The sequence below is a fragment of the Etheostoma spectabile genome, unplaced genomic scaffold, assembly GCF_008692095.1.
Source record: "Etheostoma spectabile isolate EspeVRDwgs_2016 unplaced genomic scaffold, UIUC_Espe_1.0 scaffold00569326, whole genome shotgun sequence".
Taxonomy (NCBI): Eukaryota; Metazoa; Chordata; class Actinopteri; order Perciformes; family Percidae; genus Etheostoma; species Etheostoma spectabile.
Window position 1 is genome coordinate 1 of NW_022605062.1, and position 16564 is coordinate 16564.

Below are 16564 nucleotides of genomic sequence, written 5' to 3' on the forward strand. Positions count from 1 at the left end.
AGGCCGGGGGTGACCACCTTCTTGGGTTTGTCCTCTGGCTCCGACAGCATCTTGTAGTAGGCATCGCTCAGGACCCAGGCCCAGTAGATCACCGTCAGAGAGGTGTTTACGGTAAAAATGGCGATGATTAAAGGGTGCAGCATTGCATCAGACTCTTCAAGAATCGGTGTCACCTCAAAAAGCTGAGTGTCTGCTGTGTGAAAGCTTGTCTGTATGGTCTTCGTCCGCTTCTACACTGGACTCCCCACCCCTCTTGACTGGCTCTTTTCACTGGACACTAAGTTTCTGTGGAAGCAGCAGCAGCAGCAGCAGCAGCGCCTTTATAATCCTCTTCAGCCGCTTTGTTGCAGAAGATACGTTGCATCAGACGCAGGCCCGCTTTAGTCTGTGTGTCTTGTTTGTGAGCTGCAGATATTCTTGCTGTTGTGATTTTGTTGTGTCTCCCTCCTTCTCGTAGTTTCTCTTTGTTCTGGAGTGAAACATATGATCGCAGGAAGACTAATTTGGCTCTTTTGATCACAAAAAAGGATGTAGGCCTGCTTTATCCCTCCTGTTGTCCTTCGGGTCAAATTTGACCCCTTTAAAAAATGTCTATATCTGAAATATGGGTTTCTTTTTCACCAAATTACCTAAAAAAAAAGGATTGGATTCCTTACACGCTCTTTGCAAATACAATTGATCACTTTCATTCCTGACAAAACTCATCTGTACGTTCCTCTGATCTTAACTATTAGTCAAATAACTCAAATAATAGGTATAATTCTACATAAATGAGGGTTTTTCACCATGAATTCCAAAGAATAGTGTAAAATTAGTAAGGTGGTGCAAGTGAAAACTAATAAAAAGTCTGAAAAAGGGACAAAAATTTCTATTTTTTTGTCAGTTTTTGATCCAGGAGGACAACACAAGGGTTAAAAATATTCATCCCTATTTGTTGTTGCGTCATGCATATAATGCACATGAGTGCTATGAGACACTATAACTAAATATGTAAAGAAACGGCTAAGATACAATGATGATTTAACCAACCCCAGTGACTGGGGAGAGAAAAAAAAACATCTTGGTTCTTGAACTTTATGTTCTCTCTGATATAATCCAGAAACTAATCAAGACTGGAGACATCACACAGAGGAGTCCTTAACTGACAACAAACAGGACAGATGGCTCCTTAATCAGACCCCAGGGCCACAGGAGCACAGACAACACTTTATCTTTTCACAACACTCATATCCTGTACCTAGAATGCAGAAACTGGATGAAATTAGACGCAAAAAAGGTGAAAAATCAGTGTTTGAAAAAGTCATCAAGGAAAGACAGTTCACTCATTCCACCAGATGGCAGTCTGTACAAGCCTAGACTGAATGGTGGACGACAATAGATTGGGGTTTTCTCGCACAGCAGGTAGTTGAACTGTAATCATTTGCGGCCAGGAGTACCAAAGTGCTTGTTTTCACGAGGGCAAAATGCGTATTTTACGCATTACGCACGATCCAGAAGTCCATTATCTGCACTTTGCACGGCTCTCCCTTTAATTTCCAATCAGCAGACGTGAACACTGAGTTGAACTTTGAGACCCACTAGATAGCAGACGCATTGGAGCAGCAGCGTTGTTTCATCACAGATCAAAAGGCAATGGGTTGACACACTTAATTACCTCCGTCCCACAATGGCAGTGGAGAAGACACTGGCTTCCGACATGCCTCGCTTCACAACCAAGCGTGTTTAGCAGATAATATTTCGAATTGGACATTTTTCTAAATAAAGAGGTCAAACAATTGGTTTTCAACAATGAGGCCTCCGGTGGAAGTCAGCGTGTTGATCCTTTCTCTTTCGGCTCCTGGAGTTTTCATCACCATGAACAATATCCCTGCGCTTCAGGAGTAAGTGTGCATCTTCTTGGCCTTCTGTAGGCTGCAGTATGGAACTGCTGCTTTAAGCCGCTGATATTTGGGATATTAAGCGGCCCACAGCCAGAGGGGAGGTTTTATCTCGAGGTAACCTTGTTTAAATCACTGCTGGGAGTCTCTAAGCCTACACGAGAAACAAGATTCACTTAAGCCTTTGGATTACATTTGTGAATTTAAGGAAAATGTAATACACTCTTAAAAGTAAATGTAGTAAATGAATTGGATTGCCTTGAGTGTGAGGCTTTTAAAATGGGCCTATAGCACACACATTCATCAGTGTTCCTTGTTGGTCCCAAGATCAATGCTATTGATCCATAGAGCTGCACTTTTAAAGGTCCCATATCAGGCTCTTGTCTGGTTCATACTTGTATTTTGTGTTTCCACTAGAAACGTGTACATGCTTTAAAGCCTAAAATCTCTCACCAAAATGCAACCTAGGGTATTTTTGTGACTGTACCCAAGTCAAACTTCTGTTTAAAAGCATAATTCAGATGGATGCGCCACTTTTAAGATGACTCGTGTACATTCACAAAAAGACCCTAGGTTTTATTTTGGCGAGAGTTACGCTTCGATGTTTGAAAAACCTAGTTTTTCTTGTACTGTCTGTCTGAATATACAGTACCTGTATTCACCCTCTGTCTAAAACACTCTGTTTTAGAGCTTGCGTCTTTGAGGGCCCCTCCCAAAAAAGCCCATTGTGCTCTGATAGGTCAACGTTTCTGGGTCTTCCACGTCTTCTTTGTGCTGTCACTGCAGCTGGGGAATGACTGTAAAGCCACTGCAGCGGCACTTTACTTATACAGCAACTCAACCTGCTTCGTAATTTAAAAAAAAGACACACTGTACAACTCTACATTTTCTTTTCTTCTGGACCAACATTACTTGTGAACGAAACTAAGAATTTGAATTTCACCAAAGAAAACCTCAAAGTTAATGAAAAGTCTTTGAATTTGATGTCTATATGAGAGTGGGGGGGCGTTTGGGCCCTTGTGAGTCAAATGACTCAATGAGTCATTTTTAAAAAAAAAAAAATGGAGAAAGTGAAATGGTTTCCAGGGTTGCCTATAACCTGTAAACCTTTATTTCTAACCTCTTTTTTTCTGATTTTGCAATAACGCCTACTTTCATTTTTGACTAATCTGCTGATTATTTGCTCATAATTTCAATCTATATTTCACATGAAAGATCATTTTAAAGCACAGTTTGTAAACTGATGTTCGGACTCTCCCCGTTATTCCTCAGACCTCTTCCTATCCTGGGAATGGGAATGGTCGTCCTGGGACTTGTTCTTCTTCTCCTTCTCCTCACTGTGCGAAACCTGAAGAAAGTGGACCCCTTATTCTACGGTACAACAAACAGACAAACACACACTTTACTTTTGTTGTTGTGAATTTTTCTTCATTGTGCGTCTATGTGTGTGTCCAGTGTTTGCAGGGTTTTCCTTCACCTGCATGGTGTTCCTGACCAATGCTTTAGAGCAGGATGGGTTCATCTCTGGCTTCATGGCCTTCTACCTAAAGATGGTAAACCTTCACTCTCTCTGTCCCAATGATGCTTTATATTTCATCATCATACTGTATACCCTTCACCATACCTAGAGATTGGCATGGTTTATTTCAGTTAGCCTAAATCTGGTTTGATTTTCACTGAGAGGTGATCTTATGGAAAGTTCCACATGCCTAGCTTTATGTACGGTGATGGATATCTGATGATGTGTGTGTGTGTGTGTGGTGTGTGTGTGTGTGGGGGGCTATTTTAATTCCAAAGGCCAAGGGAACTTTATCGGCATGCATAGTATCCTGGACCCATTAAATAACTGGCCTTTAAAAATAAAAATCTGCCTGTCTCCATGGGAATTTAACATGGGCGGTGTATACTTATGCCCCTGCATTTTAACATACGGGGGTGTATACTTATTCTCCCTGTATTTTAACATAGGGGGGTGTATACTTATGCCCCCTGTATTTTAACATAGGGGGGTGTATATTTATGCCCCCTGTATTTTAACATAGGGGGGTGTATACTTATGCCCCCTGTATTTTAACATAGGGGTGTGTATACTTATGCCCCCAGTATTTTAACATAGGGGTGTGTATATTATGCCCCCTGTGTTTTAACATAGGGGGGTGTATACTTATGCCCCCTGTATTTTAACATAGGGGGGTGCTTATTATGCCCCCAGTATTTTAACATAGGGGGGTGTATACTTATGCTCCCTGTATTTTAACATAGGGGTGTGTATCCTTATGCTCCCTGTATTTTAACACAGGGGGGGGGGGGGGTGTACTTATGCCCCTCTATTTTAAGGAAGAACATTTATTTATGTACAATACATTATTCATTCACAAAGAAAGTTGGTGTCCTTAAAAGATTGGATTTTCCTAATTTTTTTCAGTTAAGGCATCAACATCAATTTCCAAAAGATGTTTTTTTATTCCTCTTTTTAATCAACTTTAGCCTGGGTGTGTAAACGTGTTCTAGCCACTGGGATGTGTCAAAAGTCAAAGTCGCTCATGCCGTTTGTTCAGGGTGAGCCTCATCTAAGAACCGCCTATGCCGTGATGACGTCTTACTGGGAAGGTGTCGTTCACTTGCTCCTCTTCCTCACCATCATCCACCGCATGTTCAGAGGGTAAGCTGTGACATCACCATCAGAAACCCGTCCGCTATGTGTTCAGTGAGTCCTCTAATGATGGATTTCCTGTCCACGCAGGAAGTCCTATCGTAGCCTGGGGCTGCTGTGGGCCGGCTCCTCCATCGGCCATCACATTGTACACATCCCGGGAGTGGTTATTGGTAAGTGCTGCCTATTCCATTCCATGGTTCTCAGCAGGAAACCGATGGAGTGCTTTCTCCAGGTAGGGAGTGAGTCCTTACCTCAAGTGAAGGAGTTTAAGGCTGAATCCCATTCCTTCCCCTTACCCCTACCCCTTGGCCCTTACCCCTACCCCTTGGCCCTTGAAACCAAGGGGTAGGGGTAAGGGGTGAAAACATACCCCTATGAATTGGGACACCACTTGGTGACATCACCATACAGTATTGATCACAACCTCCAAGATGCCGTCTAGGTCTGTTGATTGTGTGGGTTTGGACAACAGTGTATATATTTTATAGTTATTTTAGGTTCACTTTGGTAGTGCAGTACTTATCTGTGTAGTACTTAGGTCTGTTTGCAATACAAATGTGTATACACATGCATGTGTACATATACATACATATACACCCTGTATACATGTGTGTGTATATCTGTTTCAGTTATCACCGTTTTGAATGTCTTGATGTTCACAAACATTTGTTGACAAAAATCTTCTTTATTGGTGATAAATTGACATAACAGGCAAAAACGTTACATAAAATAATGTTACAGAACCATTGTCACTATTAGAACCATAACTAACATGTCGCACACATAAAAGGCACTCATATGTGTAAAACTAAAAAAATACACACAAGACCACAAACAAACTACACACACACTACACTGTTGTAGCTACAGCTGCTCTGATATTCCAGACCAGTCTGGAGCCTTTTGGCCAGTAACCCCCCTCACATATCATCAGTGTCCGTATCAAAACCAACAACAATATAACAAGTGCATGAACAATGAACAGGAATTAATTAAATATTACAATAATAGTAGGCTACCAATGCAATAATGAATGGGTACAACATGAACATATGAATTAGGAAACGTCTGCTCGTTTGCAGCCCCAACCTGGATCAGCTGCTGTGTCCTCCTGTGTCCTCCTGTGTGAGACAGGGCGGTATATGTTAAGCACGTAGCGATGTATCATAGACGTTTATATATCTATCTATACAATCTATGCGATCTATACAGTCCATTCAGGCAGAAATGTGGGACTGTTCAACGTTAGCGTTAGCGATTAGCGTTAGCGATTAGCGTTAGCATTGCAGCTAGCGATTTTTAAAAAGTTTCAGTTAGGAACATGGGTACACATGTACAGGACTGCATAGACCACAAAACCAGACTGTCGTAACTTTTTAATCAATATTTAAGCTGAAAGTACTTACATTCATTGTCTCTCTGGTTGATGCAGCAGCCCACACTGCCTGTGTTTTCTAGTGAGGTCCACGTCAGATAGATCCGTAGGGTTATAGCCGCTTGATCTATGCCCTACCCCTAGCTCGTAATACGTATTGGACCGGCACTAGGTGCCGCGTGAACGCGCAAAAGGTAGGGGAAGGGGTAAGGGGAAGGGGTAAGGGGAAGGAATGGGATTCAGCCTAAGTACCTTGGGGTCTTGTTTGCGAGTGAGGGGACCATGGAGCGTGAGATTGGGAGAATCGGAGCAGCGGGTGCGGTATTACATTCCGTTTATCGCACCGTTGTGACGAAAAGAGAGCTGAGCCAGAAGGCAAAGCTTTCGATCTACCGGGCAATTTTTGTTCCTACCCTCACCTATGGTCATGAAGGTTGGGTCATGACCGAAAGAACGAGATCCAGGGTACAAGCGGCCGAAATGGGTTTCCTCAGGAGGGGGGCTGGGGTCTCCTTTAGAGATAGGGTGAGAAGCTCAGTCATCCGAGAGGAGCTCGGAGTAGAGCTGCTGCTCCTTCGCGTTGAAAGGAGCCAGTTGAGGTGGTTTGGGCCTCTGGTAAGGATGCCTCCTGGGCGCCTCCCTAGGGAGGTGGTCCAGGCACGTCCAGCTGGGAGGAGGCCTCGGGGAAGACCCAGGACTAGGTGGAGAGATTATATCTCCAACCTGGCCTGGGAACGCCTCGGGATCCCCCAGTTGGAGCTGGTTGATGTGGCTCGGGAAAGGGAAGTTTGGGGTTCCTGCTGCCCCCGCGACCCAATACCGGATAAGCGGATGAAGATGGATGGATGGATGGATGCCTATTGATTCATCACCTATCACCTTGCATCTGTTTATGTTACTGATGTCTCGTCTGTGCAGGTAAATACGGGTCTAACATTCAACCAGCCTTTTGGAGGAATGTCCCCTTCTTCTTGGTGCCTTTCTGGGCGGCCTCGCTGCTATTTAGCCGACCCAGAGAGATGCCAGTCGTGACAGCAGACAAGGTAAATATCTGCAGATGAGACATTTACAATATTCTACATGTCTAGAGAAGTGGTGTCCAACCTATTTTTTCTTTTTAGATTGTCTAATTTGAGCTATTGTCAGAGGAGGAAAGTTTTTAAAGGCAAAACAACATTTTTTTTCTTTCCTCACTCTGACAATAATCTGACAACCCGTGAATGCAAGATAACAGAATTTCACGAGAAGTTGTTATGATAAATACGTACAATGCCTATGCAAATCTGCCTATTGGTCAGGCTTTATTGACCCGTTCAAGTACTGAAATTGCAGATATGGAATGTTCGGTACTGAGATTTCTTCCTGTGTCGACTAGATTATAGCAGAGCAGAAGAAAGGATTGCTGTCTCGACCTGTTGACCTGCTTCTGTCTCTTCTGTTACTTGGAGCGATGGCCTTCTCTGTTTTCAGAGGCTTTGTGAGTAAAACTACTAATCTGTCCAGCATTACTGGTGAATTTACTGAGACACGAGGTCACATGTGTAGTATGGTACCATAAGTGTGTCATCGTGCTCTGCTCCAGGTGGTGCTGGACTGTCCTCTCGACGCCTGCTTCACCTACGTCTACCAGTACGAGCCCTACCTTAAAGACCCCTTGGCTTTCCAAGAGTCATGGTCAGTCCGGAGAAAAATACACCAGATATATTCAAATGTTTTGTACATTCTTTTTTAAAATGATAAGTGATCTTTTTGTTCCTGCAGATGCTGGTGTATCTTTTCTATGCTCTTCCCCTGCTGACTGTCTTCATCTATGGTCTGAAAACACCTGGATGCAGCTGGATGTTGGACTGGACCATCTTCTTAGCCGGGGCCATGGCTCAGGTAACTGTGGTTATTAATGTTGCTTTAATTAATATTCCTTAAAAAAGTGTAAAGATGACTTCCTCCTGATTATCTCTCAGACCCAGTGGTGCCATATCGGAGCATCTCTGCACTCCCGCACTCCCTTCACGTACCGGGTCCCAGCAGACAAATGGTGGCCTGTTATCACCCTCAATGTGCTGCTGGCTGCTGTGCCGGCTCTGCTGGCCCTGCGCTGCCACAACAACCCCACTTATTTCCTGAAACCTGTTCCCGAGGGACAGACCATCAACGAAAAGAAGAAAAACTAGACTAGACCGCACACCAGCCACGGACTGTTGAGGAATACTTCACGCTGTGCTGAGTCTAACGTTTTCTGAGGACTTTCTTTGGCGCACGAACTGAATTAAACACACTTTATCAACTTAAAACTCCGGTGAAATCTTAAAAATCAGTCAGAAATCAGTCCCCTCGCACAGCAGCAGCACTCCCTGCATGAACTATTGGACCCTGATAAGAAGGCTGTTGATTGAGTTGAGGACTGTGATCAGCTTTCAGGTGACTCATGTAGATAACCAGTTGGTAGCTTCCCTAACTAAGACTATTAACCTGGATTATAGTTTGGCAACGCACTACTGGAGAGTAACAGTCAGCATTATGCATCTTTTTGTATGCAGAAATCCACCCACCAGCTGGAAGTTGTTTCTCCTGACCTAAAATTCAGTTTCAATTGTTTAAAAACAGTGAATAAAGCAAACGACTCACTGAATGCTTGAAATGCAACTAAACTAAAAGTTGAGGATAAGTTAGATAACAGCAGATGCTATTCAAATGGAGAATTCGATGGGGCCCTATATTGTGTCAAATATTTGATGACATTCATTCTGTCACCGGGGCAGCAACCAACAATTACATTCTTAATTATTTAATCATTTGGTCGAGAAAATAAGGCATCATAATTTCCAAAAGCTCATGGTGACATTGTTTTGTCTGATTTCCAGCTCAAAACCCCAAAGACGTTCAGTTTACAATGTCTGAAAAAAAGCTGAAACCAGAGAATATTTTGTGTATTTGCTTGATAAGTGACTTAAATGATAATCAAAAATAATTATGTCCAGCAACTAATTGAGTCATCAATTTTTACCATAGTTCTGACTTCATCTTAGAGCGGTTATCCATGTTTTTATGTTCCAACAACTTTATTTTGTACAATAAAAACAAATGGAGCTCTGAATTGGGCTTGTTTTTGGATTCATGGGATACAGATTATTTGAACCAGGTATTGGCTGGTAGTTTCTAAAATAAACCGAGCAGTTTGCTGGAGGATTGTCTCTTCACATGTCAATATTGTCTCTGGTTAGTAATGTCATTGAGTCCTGTGAGTTAACTTTGCTGCAGTTTCCAAACTGACAAGACCTGAACCCTGAATTAAGTGGAGCCGCGACAGCAAACATGATACATTGTTGTATATGTTATATTTAATTCTCTCATGGTGGATCAACATGGTTGCTCTTTTCTCATCAGTTGTGGGCTGAAGTTCACCCTTTGTATTTAAAAGTTATTGTTTTAAAATGGAGGATATCAATGTTTTTAGATGCAGTGACCTGAAATTTGATTTTGGTCATTTGCATCAACAATTTAATACATTTTCCCAATTGAATGTTGTCATGGTAGAGGAAAGAAAAGTAAAGGAAAAATCATTTTGGGCCACATGCAAGTGGTTTTAAATGAATACAAATATACAATAATTGCTTGATTATACATCAAAATATTTTTTAGGATTTAGGATTTTTAAGATTTTAGGGAGTTTTTCCCATTTCCCATACAGGGCCAAAAGGGCTCCCTGGACTTTAAGACAAGTGTGTAGGATTAAGTGGCACATAGCGATGGGTTTCCAGATTGCATTAACTAAATAACCCTCCTCCAAAATTGTGTCTATATTGCCAATAAACTGATTCTGATTATTGTATGTTTTGTAATTTTTTTATATTGTATGATCAAGTTTTAAATACTATCAACTTTGCTCTTCATTAATTCTTCATTCATTCCTACTAAGTTTAATGTAATAGTACGATTGGTATCATGGTTGTTAAAGTTGTTAAAGGTTAGAGGATTGTAAAAAAGAATGTTCGGGTAACGTTCCCTAAAGGTTGCAACGTTAGGATAACGTTAGGGGAACGTTCGCTAAAGGTTGCAACGTTAGGATAACGTTAGGGAACGTTTGCTAAAAGTTGCAACGTTAGGATAACGTTAGGGAAACGTTCGCTAAAGGTTGCAACGTTAGGATAACGTTAGGGAACGTTTGCTAAAAGTTGCAACGTTAAGATAACGTTAGGGGAACGTTCCCTAAAGGTTGCAACGTTAGGATAACGTTAGGGGAACATTTGCTAAAGGTTGCAACGTTAGGATAACGTTAGGGAATGTTTGCTAAAAGTTGCAACGTTAGGATAACGTTAGGGGAACGTTCGCTAAAGGTTGCAACATTAGGATAACGTTACGGGAACGTTAGGGGAACGTTTGCTAAAGATTACAACGTTAGGATAACGTTAGGGGAACGTTCGCGAAAGGTTGCAATGTTAAGATAACGTTAGGGGAACGTTAGGGGAACGTTCAATGTACCCAAAAAACAAACGTTCCAAGAACATTAAGAAAACTTTTCAATTAACCAACACACAACCAAAATACAACCAAACCTAACCTTCAGGGAACGTTCCCGCAACCAAAAAGAAACGTTCCCAGAACATTCTGGGAACCAAACTTTTTTAGCTGGGTTACTGCATCCTTTCCAAGTGTGCAGGAAAACATACACTTAGCATTCAGGTAACGTAGAAATGCAAAAGGCCCTCTGTAGAGCTGGTGTTTGGTTTGTCCATTCTGGGCTACTGTAGAAACATGGCAGGCTCCATAGAAGAGGACCCTCTCCCTATGTAGATTTGAAGATAATGAAACATAGTTCTTAGTTTCAGGAGGTTATACACTAATGGAAACAAAGAAAAAAATTGGAATAATGTATTACATTTCTGCCAATATATCCCCCTAAATTCTACACACTGCTGCTTAAAAATCCTTGCTATGGACGTAATTATATCCAGTTTAGATAGAAGTGAAGAACCATAGATGGATGTCTGTGGTTAACTTCAGTATCTGATTAAAATCAAACTGTAATACACCAGAAGAAAGTTGAATGGTTATTTTCACAGCAGGGTTTCTGTTTTTCTTTTTTGGGCGAACGGTCTTTTTGTTTCCACTCACCTGGTGGGCCATCCGTCTCTCTTAAAATATTCTGCTCACAGGCACAACAGAGACGAGAAAATTGCCTTGTGAACTCAACAGGATAAAACTATTGCTCGCTGTGTAGTGCAATAAAGTGAGCGGCAAAGCTCAGAACGATAAAGCCAAAATAAAAGGGTTTGATCGAGTTCCATCTGCTGGGGTACCAAGGTGACACGAAAGAAACTATCTCTAAACACAACAGCACTTTCCTGTCTGAAAGTAATGGATTATAGGATCTGTACACACTACTGGAAAACACAACTCCAGTATACAGTCATGCTAGTGGCTTTAAGTGAGGCTAACTACCATGTTAGTTATCAGTAATTAGCCTGTGTCTATGTCATCTCCTAACATATACCTACGCTCTTCGTCTTTGCTGATTGGGAATGATTGAGATTTTTCTTGCACAGCTACCAGAAGACTTACAACTGTCGGACACGTTGCTCACGTCACATCTAATATCCTTCACTGGTCTCCGTCCGGAACAACAGGACCTATTGGTCCATTTCTTTAACTGCCTATGCATAAGTATGACTCAATATGTGGCAGTAGGAAAAAAGTTAAGGAACCACCAAAGTTATAATTTATACTGTGGGGAACGTGAATCAGGGAAAATCCATCCAACAGCCTTTTATTAAGTAGCACTAAAGGAAAGTCAGATGATCATCAAAGTCATTAGGGTTCATCTTCTGGGGACCATGAATAGAGAACTGCAGGGCTGGCGTATTTACGTGGGTGAACCTCGACGTTAGCATCGCTCCGTTTCCTTAGACAAAAATCAAATGAAATGTTCCCATTTAAATTTTAGAAATTAATATCTGTGACAAACAGATGTTATACGTTTTTTTCAGTAAGATAATCTTTAGTAGTTAAGCTAACGTCAGTCTATTAACCATCCGACCCCAGAACCTTTAGCTTGAATATAAAAAAAAAACAATCAGAAATGTTGTTCATTTTTTCGATTTATTAAGAATGGAACACAACAGCAGGACATAAAGTCATAAGAACACCAAAAAAGTGGATGACCGGTCAAATATCAAAGGGACCAAAGACAAAAAAAAAAAAGTAACATTCTACCCATCATGTAAATACAGCCGTGCAAAGTTTCAAAGTATTTAGCAACAGATACAATCAAGTGGTTATCTCAAGAAAGTATAATCCCATCCACACTATCTATTTCAGTGGGACAAATTCATTAGTGCTTATGACAAGGGGGGGGGGGGCTATTTCATTAGACAAGGTCCAGCTGTTGATCAGGGATCAGCCAATAATAAACACCACAAATACAATACATAGATTAGAGGCAATCAAATGATTAGTTTATTGTTCATTGTTGGACTTATATACTGGTATAGAAAACGTCTCGGGTTACGTATGTAACCCTTGTTCCCCGAGATAGGGGAACGAGACACTGCGTCGGTTACGACACTATGGGAACGCCTTAGTGTCGTAACCGACGCAGTTCGAGTTCCCCTCAAAGGGGAACGTCTCGGGTTACGTATGTCACCCTGGTTCCCCGAGATAGGGGAACGAGACACTGCGTCGGTTACGACACTATGGGAACGCCTTAGTGTCGTAACCGACGCAGTGTCTTGTTCCCCTCAAAGGGGAACGTCTCGGGTTACGTATGTAACCCTTGTTCCCCGAGATACGGGAACGAGACACTGCGTCGGTTACGACACTATGGGAATGCCTTAGTGTCGTAACCGACGAAGTTTCTTGTTCCCCTCAAAGGGGAACGTCTCCGGTTACGTATGTAACCCTTGTTCCCCGAGGTAGGGGAACGAGACACTGCGTCGGTTACGACACTATGGGAACGCCTTAGTGTCGTAACCGACGCAGTTCGAGTTCCCCTCAAAGGGGAACGTCTCGGGTTACGTATGTTACCCTGGTTCCCCGAGATAGGGGAACGAGACACTGCGTCGGTTACGACACTATGGGAACGCCTTAGTGTCGTAACCGACGCAGTTCAAGTCCCCTCAAAGGGGAACGTCTCGGGTTACGTATGTAACCCTTGTTCCCCGAGATACGGAAACGAGACACTGCGTTGGTTACGACACTATGGGAACGCCATAGTGTCGTAACCGACGCAGTTCAAGTCCCCTCAAGGGGAACGTCTCGGGTTACGTATGTAACCCTTGTTCCCCGAGATAGGGGAACGAGACACTGCGTCGGTTACAACACTAAGGCGTTCCCATAGTGTCGTAACCGACGCAGTTCGAGTTCCCCTCGAAGGGGAACTGATGTTACCCCGGCTTTGTGAAGTATAAGTAAAAAAAGAAAGCATATTCACTAGCAAACAATTCATAATAAATAGTAACATGGCACAAAAACGTAGAAAATATTAGAAAAAACGCATGTCAGTAGAACAAAACAGACTTTACAGATTTACTGAGAATGATATGTTAGGTTGGGATCAAGAGTTAGTGTTAAGAGTTAGTGTTCGCATGGACCTTTAAAGGAAGCAGGGGGAAAACAAAAAGAAGCATCAAAACACCCAAACTCAGAGATAGGTGGTGATGGAGATAAATTGTATGTTTGAGTAAGAAAATCGTAATAATCAGGAGGAATAAAGCCAAACGGAGCATGGTTAGAAGCAGGAAAAAGTAGTGGGAGTGATCTGGACTACTGTCTTTCTTCATGGGCCATGGTTAGCACCTAGGCTTTGCAGATGTTAGATTATTTGGTTCAGTAGTAGCTGTGTGCGTCCTCTCTGGCCTTGTGTCCCTCTCCGCCGTGTCTCCTGTGGCCGCGGCGTTCGTTGTGCTGATTGCGATGGTGCCGTCGGTACCGGTGGGACCGTCGGGCTAAAAGTGGAGGGACACTAATGGGTTTCAGTTGAACGTGTACCGTAGTAGATACACAGCTGTCATCAGGTTATTTCTTTCTTTAACCCTTGTATGGTATTCGGGTCAAATTGACCCATTTCAAATTTTTACAAGAAGAAAAATGGTACATTTTTTCTACCTGAAAATCAACGTCCTTACCTTATTTTCTGTGATAAACATGTATTCCTGACTCAATTCAGAAAATTATTCTGGAAATGACACTTATGTTTTTTTCCATAGTGGATTTTCACACAAAATAGTACGTCACCCGTCAACCATGAAAACTAAAACGTTTTGGTCACTTTTTCAATGTTGTGCGTTTTTTTGTGGGCTTTTTTGTTGTTGTATTTTTAACATTTTCTGCGCTTATTTCGACGGCCCATTTTTCTGACAAAATAAATAAATAAACTGAAAGCCAATTTGACCCAAGGACACCATGAGGGTTAATGTAAATGGGCTGCATTTAGACAGTGCTTTTCTAGTCTTAACAACCATTCACCATTCACACACTGTGGCCGAGGCTGCCGTACAAGGTGCCACCTGCTCATCAGATACACACTCACATGGCGCAGTATCGGGGGCAACTCGGGGTTCAAGGTCTTGCCCAAGGACACTTTGACATGTGACTGCAGAGCCAGGGATTGAACCACCAACCTTCCAATTGGCAGACAAGCGCTCTCCCACTGAGCAACAGCCACCCTCCTTTACACTTCCTTAACATATTCATTCTGTTAACTCAGAAATTGATTACAATTGTGGTTCATTTGTTAGAGCAGGCGCACATATATAGATGGTTAGTCCTCGATTCAGCGGACGTGGGTTCGACTCCGACCTGCGGCCCTTTGCTGCATGTCATTCACCCCTCTCTCATCTGTCCTGTCAAAGTAAAGGCCTGAATGCCTAAAAAAACATCTTAAAAAAAATGAAATGGATTGAAATACTGATAATCTTTACCTCTAACCAGTTGGTATAAGAGAGCCTTAACATCCATGACACATGATAAAGGTTTAAGATAGACACTCACACTTTGTGCAGATGATCCTGGGTCTTTCCCAGCTCCCGTCGGCCCGGCAACGAGCGGTGGGGATGTGACGCTGGAAGAAGCCCTCGGAGCACTGGTAGCGTACCACTGCATGGATGTCGTAGTGGGATCTCCGCCGACCTATCAAATGGGCGTTCTCCACTGCGGGGGGGGGTCCCACACAACACTGGCAAAAACAATATCAATCATACAGGACACATCAGATAAGGTTGGTATGTATCCAGTGTCTATTTCACATTAATCCAGAGACGTATATGTTGCCAAAAGTCCAAAATTGCATGACTCTCCATGATGAAATACCCAATACAATGGTGGAAACGTCCACTTATTAAGCATTGGTTAGTATAAATACTCTTAGTACAGCAAAAGTGAGTGTCAATAGGCATATTGTCTGGAGTAGGCAGGGAGTACAGCCAAACCACAGAGCCATGAGACCACAGCTCGACAAACAAACCCCCCTAAACTACTTAATCCTCTTCTCCATGTCCTCCTCCTTCCTTTTCTAACTCCTCCTGACCATCCCCTGCTCCTCCCGTGTCTGTCCAGTCTTTAGCTTTTTCTTTGCATCCTACAAGCTCATTCGTTGCATTCCCATTCAGTTCCGTTGAGTCAAGGCAAGGCAATTACGGCGACTAACGGTTTTGCTGTTTGGACAAGCATAAGTGAACCCAGAGGAGAGAGAGAGAGAGAGAGAGAGAGAGAGAGAGAGAGAGAGAGAGAGAGAGAGAGAGAGAGAGAAACAGTAATAAAAAGAAGATTGAGATTGATATTGCTCTCTTAAAATCAATATCAGTTTGGGACTGAATCGCAACTTTCACTTTAGTTTTTTTTTTGGAGCGTCTGCCCAGTGACCTTTAATTGCGAAACGTGCACAAAGAGCACAAGAAGTGATGATGATCAATGATGACTAACAGGTGGCCAGCTGGCCAGCAATACACACAACCAACCGATTGCTAGAAGACAGCAAAAATCTCTCTTGATGAATTGATTTAGCTTTGATTTGATTTTGTGCACATTTGCTGTGCTGCTTGGTTACAGTGGGTCCAGCAGCATCAGAGTACCTGTGCCTTTCTTGCAGATGTAGGGCAGGTTGTAGTTGCAGGGCACGTCGTTCCACTTGCCGTCCTCGTGGGCATTGTGACCACGCAGTCCTCCCCTCCCGCAAGAAGTTATCCGGCTGGCTCTCCTCCAGTTCTCATACACCTGCACAACAGCGAAACAACAGAATCCAGCGGCAGTCGCTTTCAGTTGCCAGCACCTGTGACTGTAAGTCTTCTCGCTCGCTAACAGCAAAGATGAAACCTTTCAGATGAATGCCATTTGCAAGATAACACATGAGATTTTGCACATAAATGGGGACAGAAACGATGAAAAGATTTGAAGATGATTTCTTTAAATGAGCAATTTGGGAAAACTACAGAGTTTACAGAAAAAAGTTATACGGGCATTAACGTGGTCTGAGCCTAACACCCCCGCTCGACCTCTATTTCATCGTCTTGGATTACTGAGGCTCACTGGACATAACGTATATCATAATGCCCGTATGATGTTCCAGGTTGTTCACAGGTTAAACGGCCGGTTATGTGAGCTTGTCCCAATCAGTCGTCCCCTGTATACTTATGATACAAGGGGAAAATACCGAATTACTGGTCA

At 42.7% G+C, this 16564-nt stretch overlaps 2 protein-coding genes across 2 annotated transcripts; one reads left to right on the forward strand and one right to left on the reverse strand.

Annotated features, from left to right (window-relative positions):
- Positions 1-1641: 1641 nt before the first annotated feature.
- Positions 1642-8162, forward strand: LOC116684776 (transmembrane 6 superfamily member 2-like). The gene is given in 11 exon segments (XM_032510196.1): positions 1642-1880; positions 3150-3253; positions 3333-3430; positions 4436-4539; positions 4621-4703; positions 6827-6951; positions 7284-7385; positions 7491-7560; positions 7563-7582; positions 7670-7789; positions 7870-8162. Coding segments are annotated over 11 exon segments (1128 nt in total). The 5' UTR covers positions 1642-1788; the 3' UTR covers positions 8080-8162.
- Positions 8163-13285: 5123 nt separating this feature from the next.
- On the reverse strand, positions 13286-16047 carry LOC116684777 (neurocan core protein-like). The gene is made up of 3 exons (XM_032510197.1): positions 15973-16047; positions 14894-15077; positions 13286-13848 (listed from the first exon to the last, which is right to left on the reverse strand). The coding sequence occupies exons 1-3, from the start codon at positions 16045-16047 to the stop codon at positions 13730-13732; spliced, it is 378 nt and encodes a 125-aa protein (XP_032366088.1). The 3' UTR covers positions 13286-13729.
- Between the last annotated feature and the right edge of the window lie 517 nt (positions 16048-16564).

Bases quoted from the DNA above. Each gene is read 5' to 3' on its own strand.
- LOC116684777 (XM_032510197.1), bottom strand. From the start codon at position 16,047: ATGCCCACGAGGACGGCAAGTGGAACGACGTGCCCTGCAACTACAACC. The intron at 15,078-15,972 runs GTACTCTGATGC...TGTTTTTGCCAG, and splicing joins CATCTGCAAGAAAGGCACAG to TGTTGTGTGGGACCCCCCCC. The intron at 13,849-14,893 runs GTGAGTGTCTAT...CTCCACTTTTAG, and splicing joins CAGGATCATCTGCACAAAGT to CCCGACGGTCCCACCGGTAC.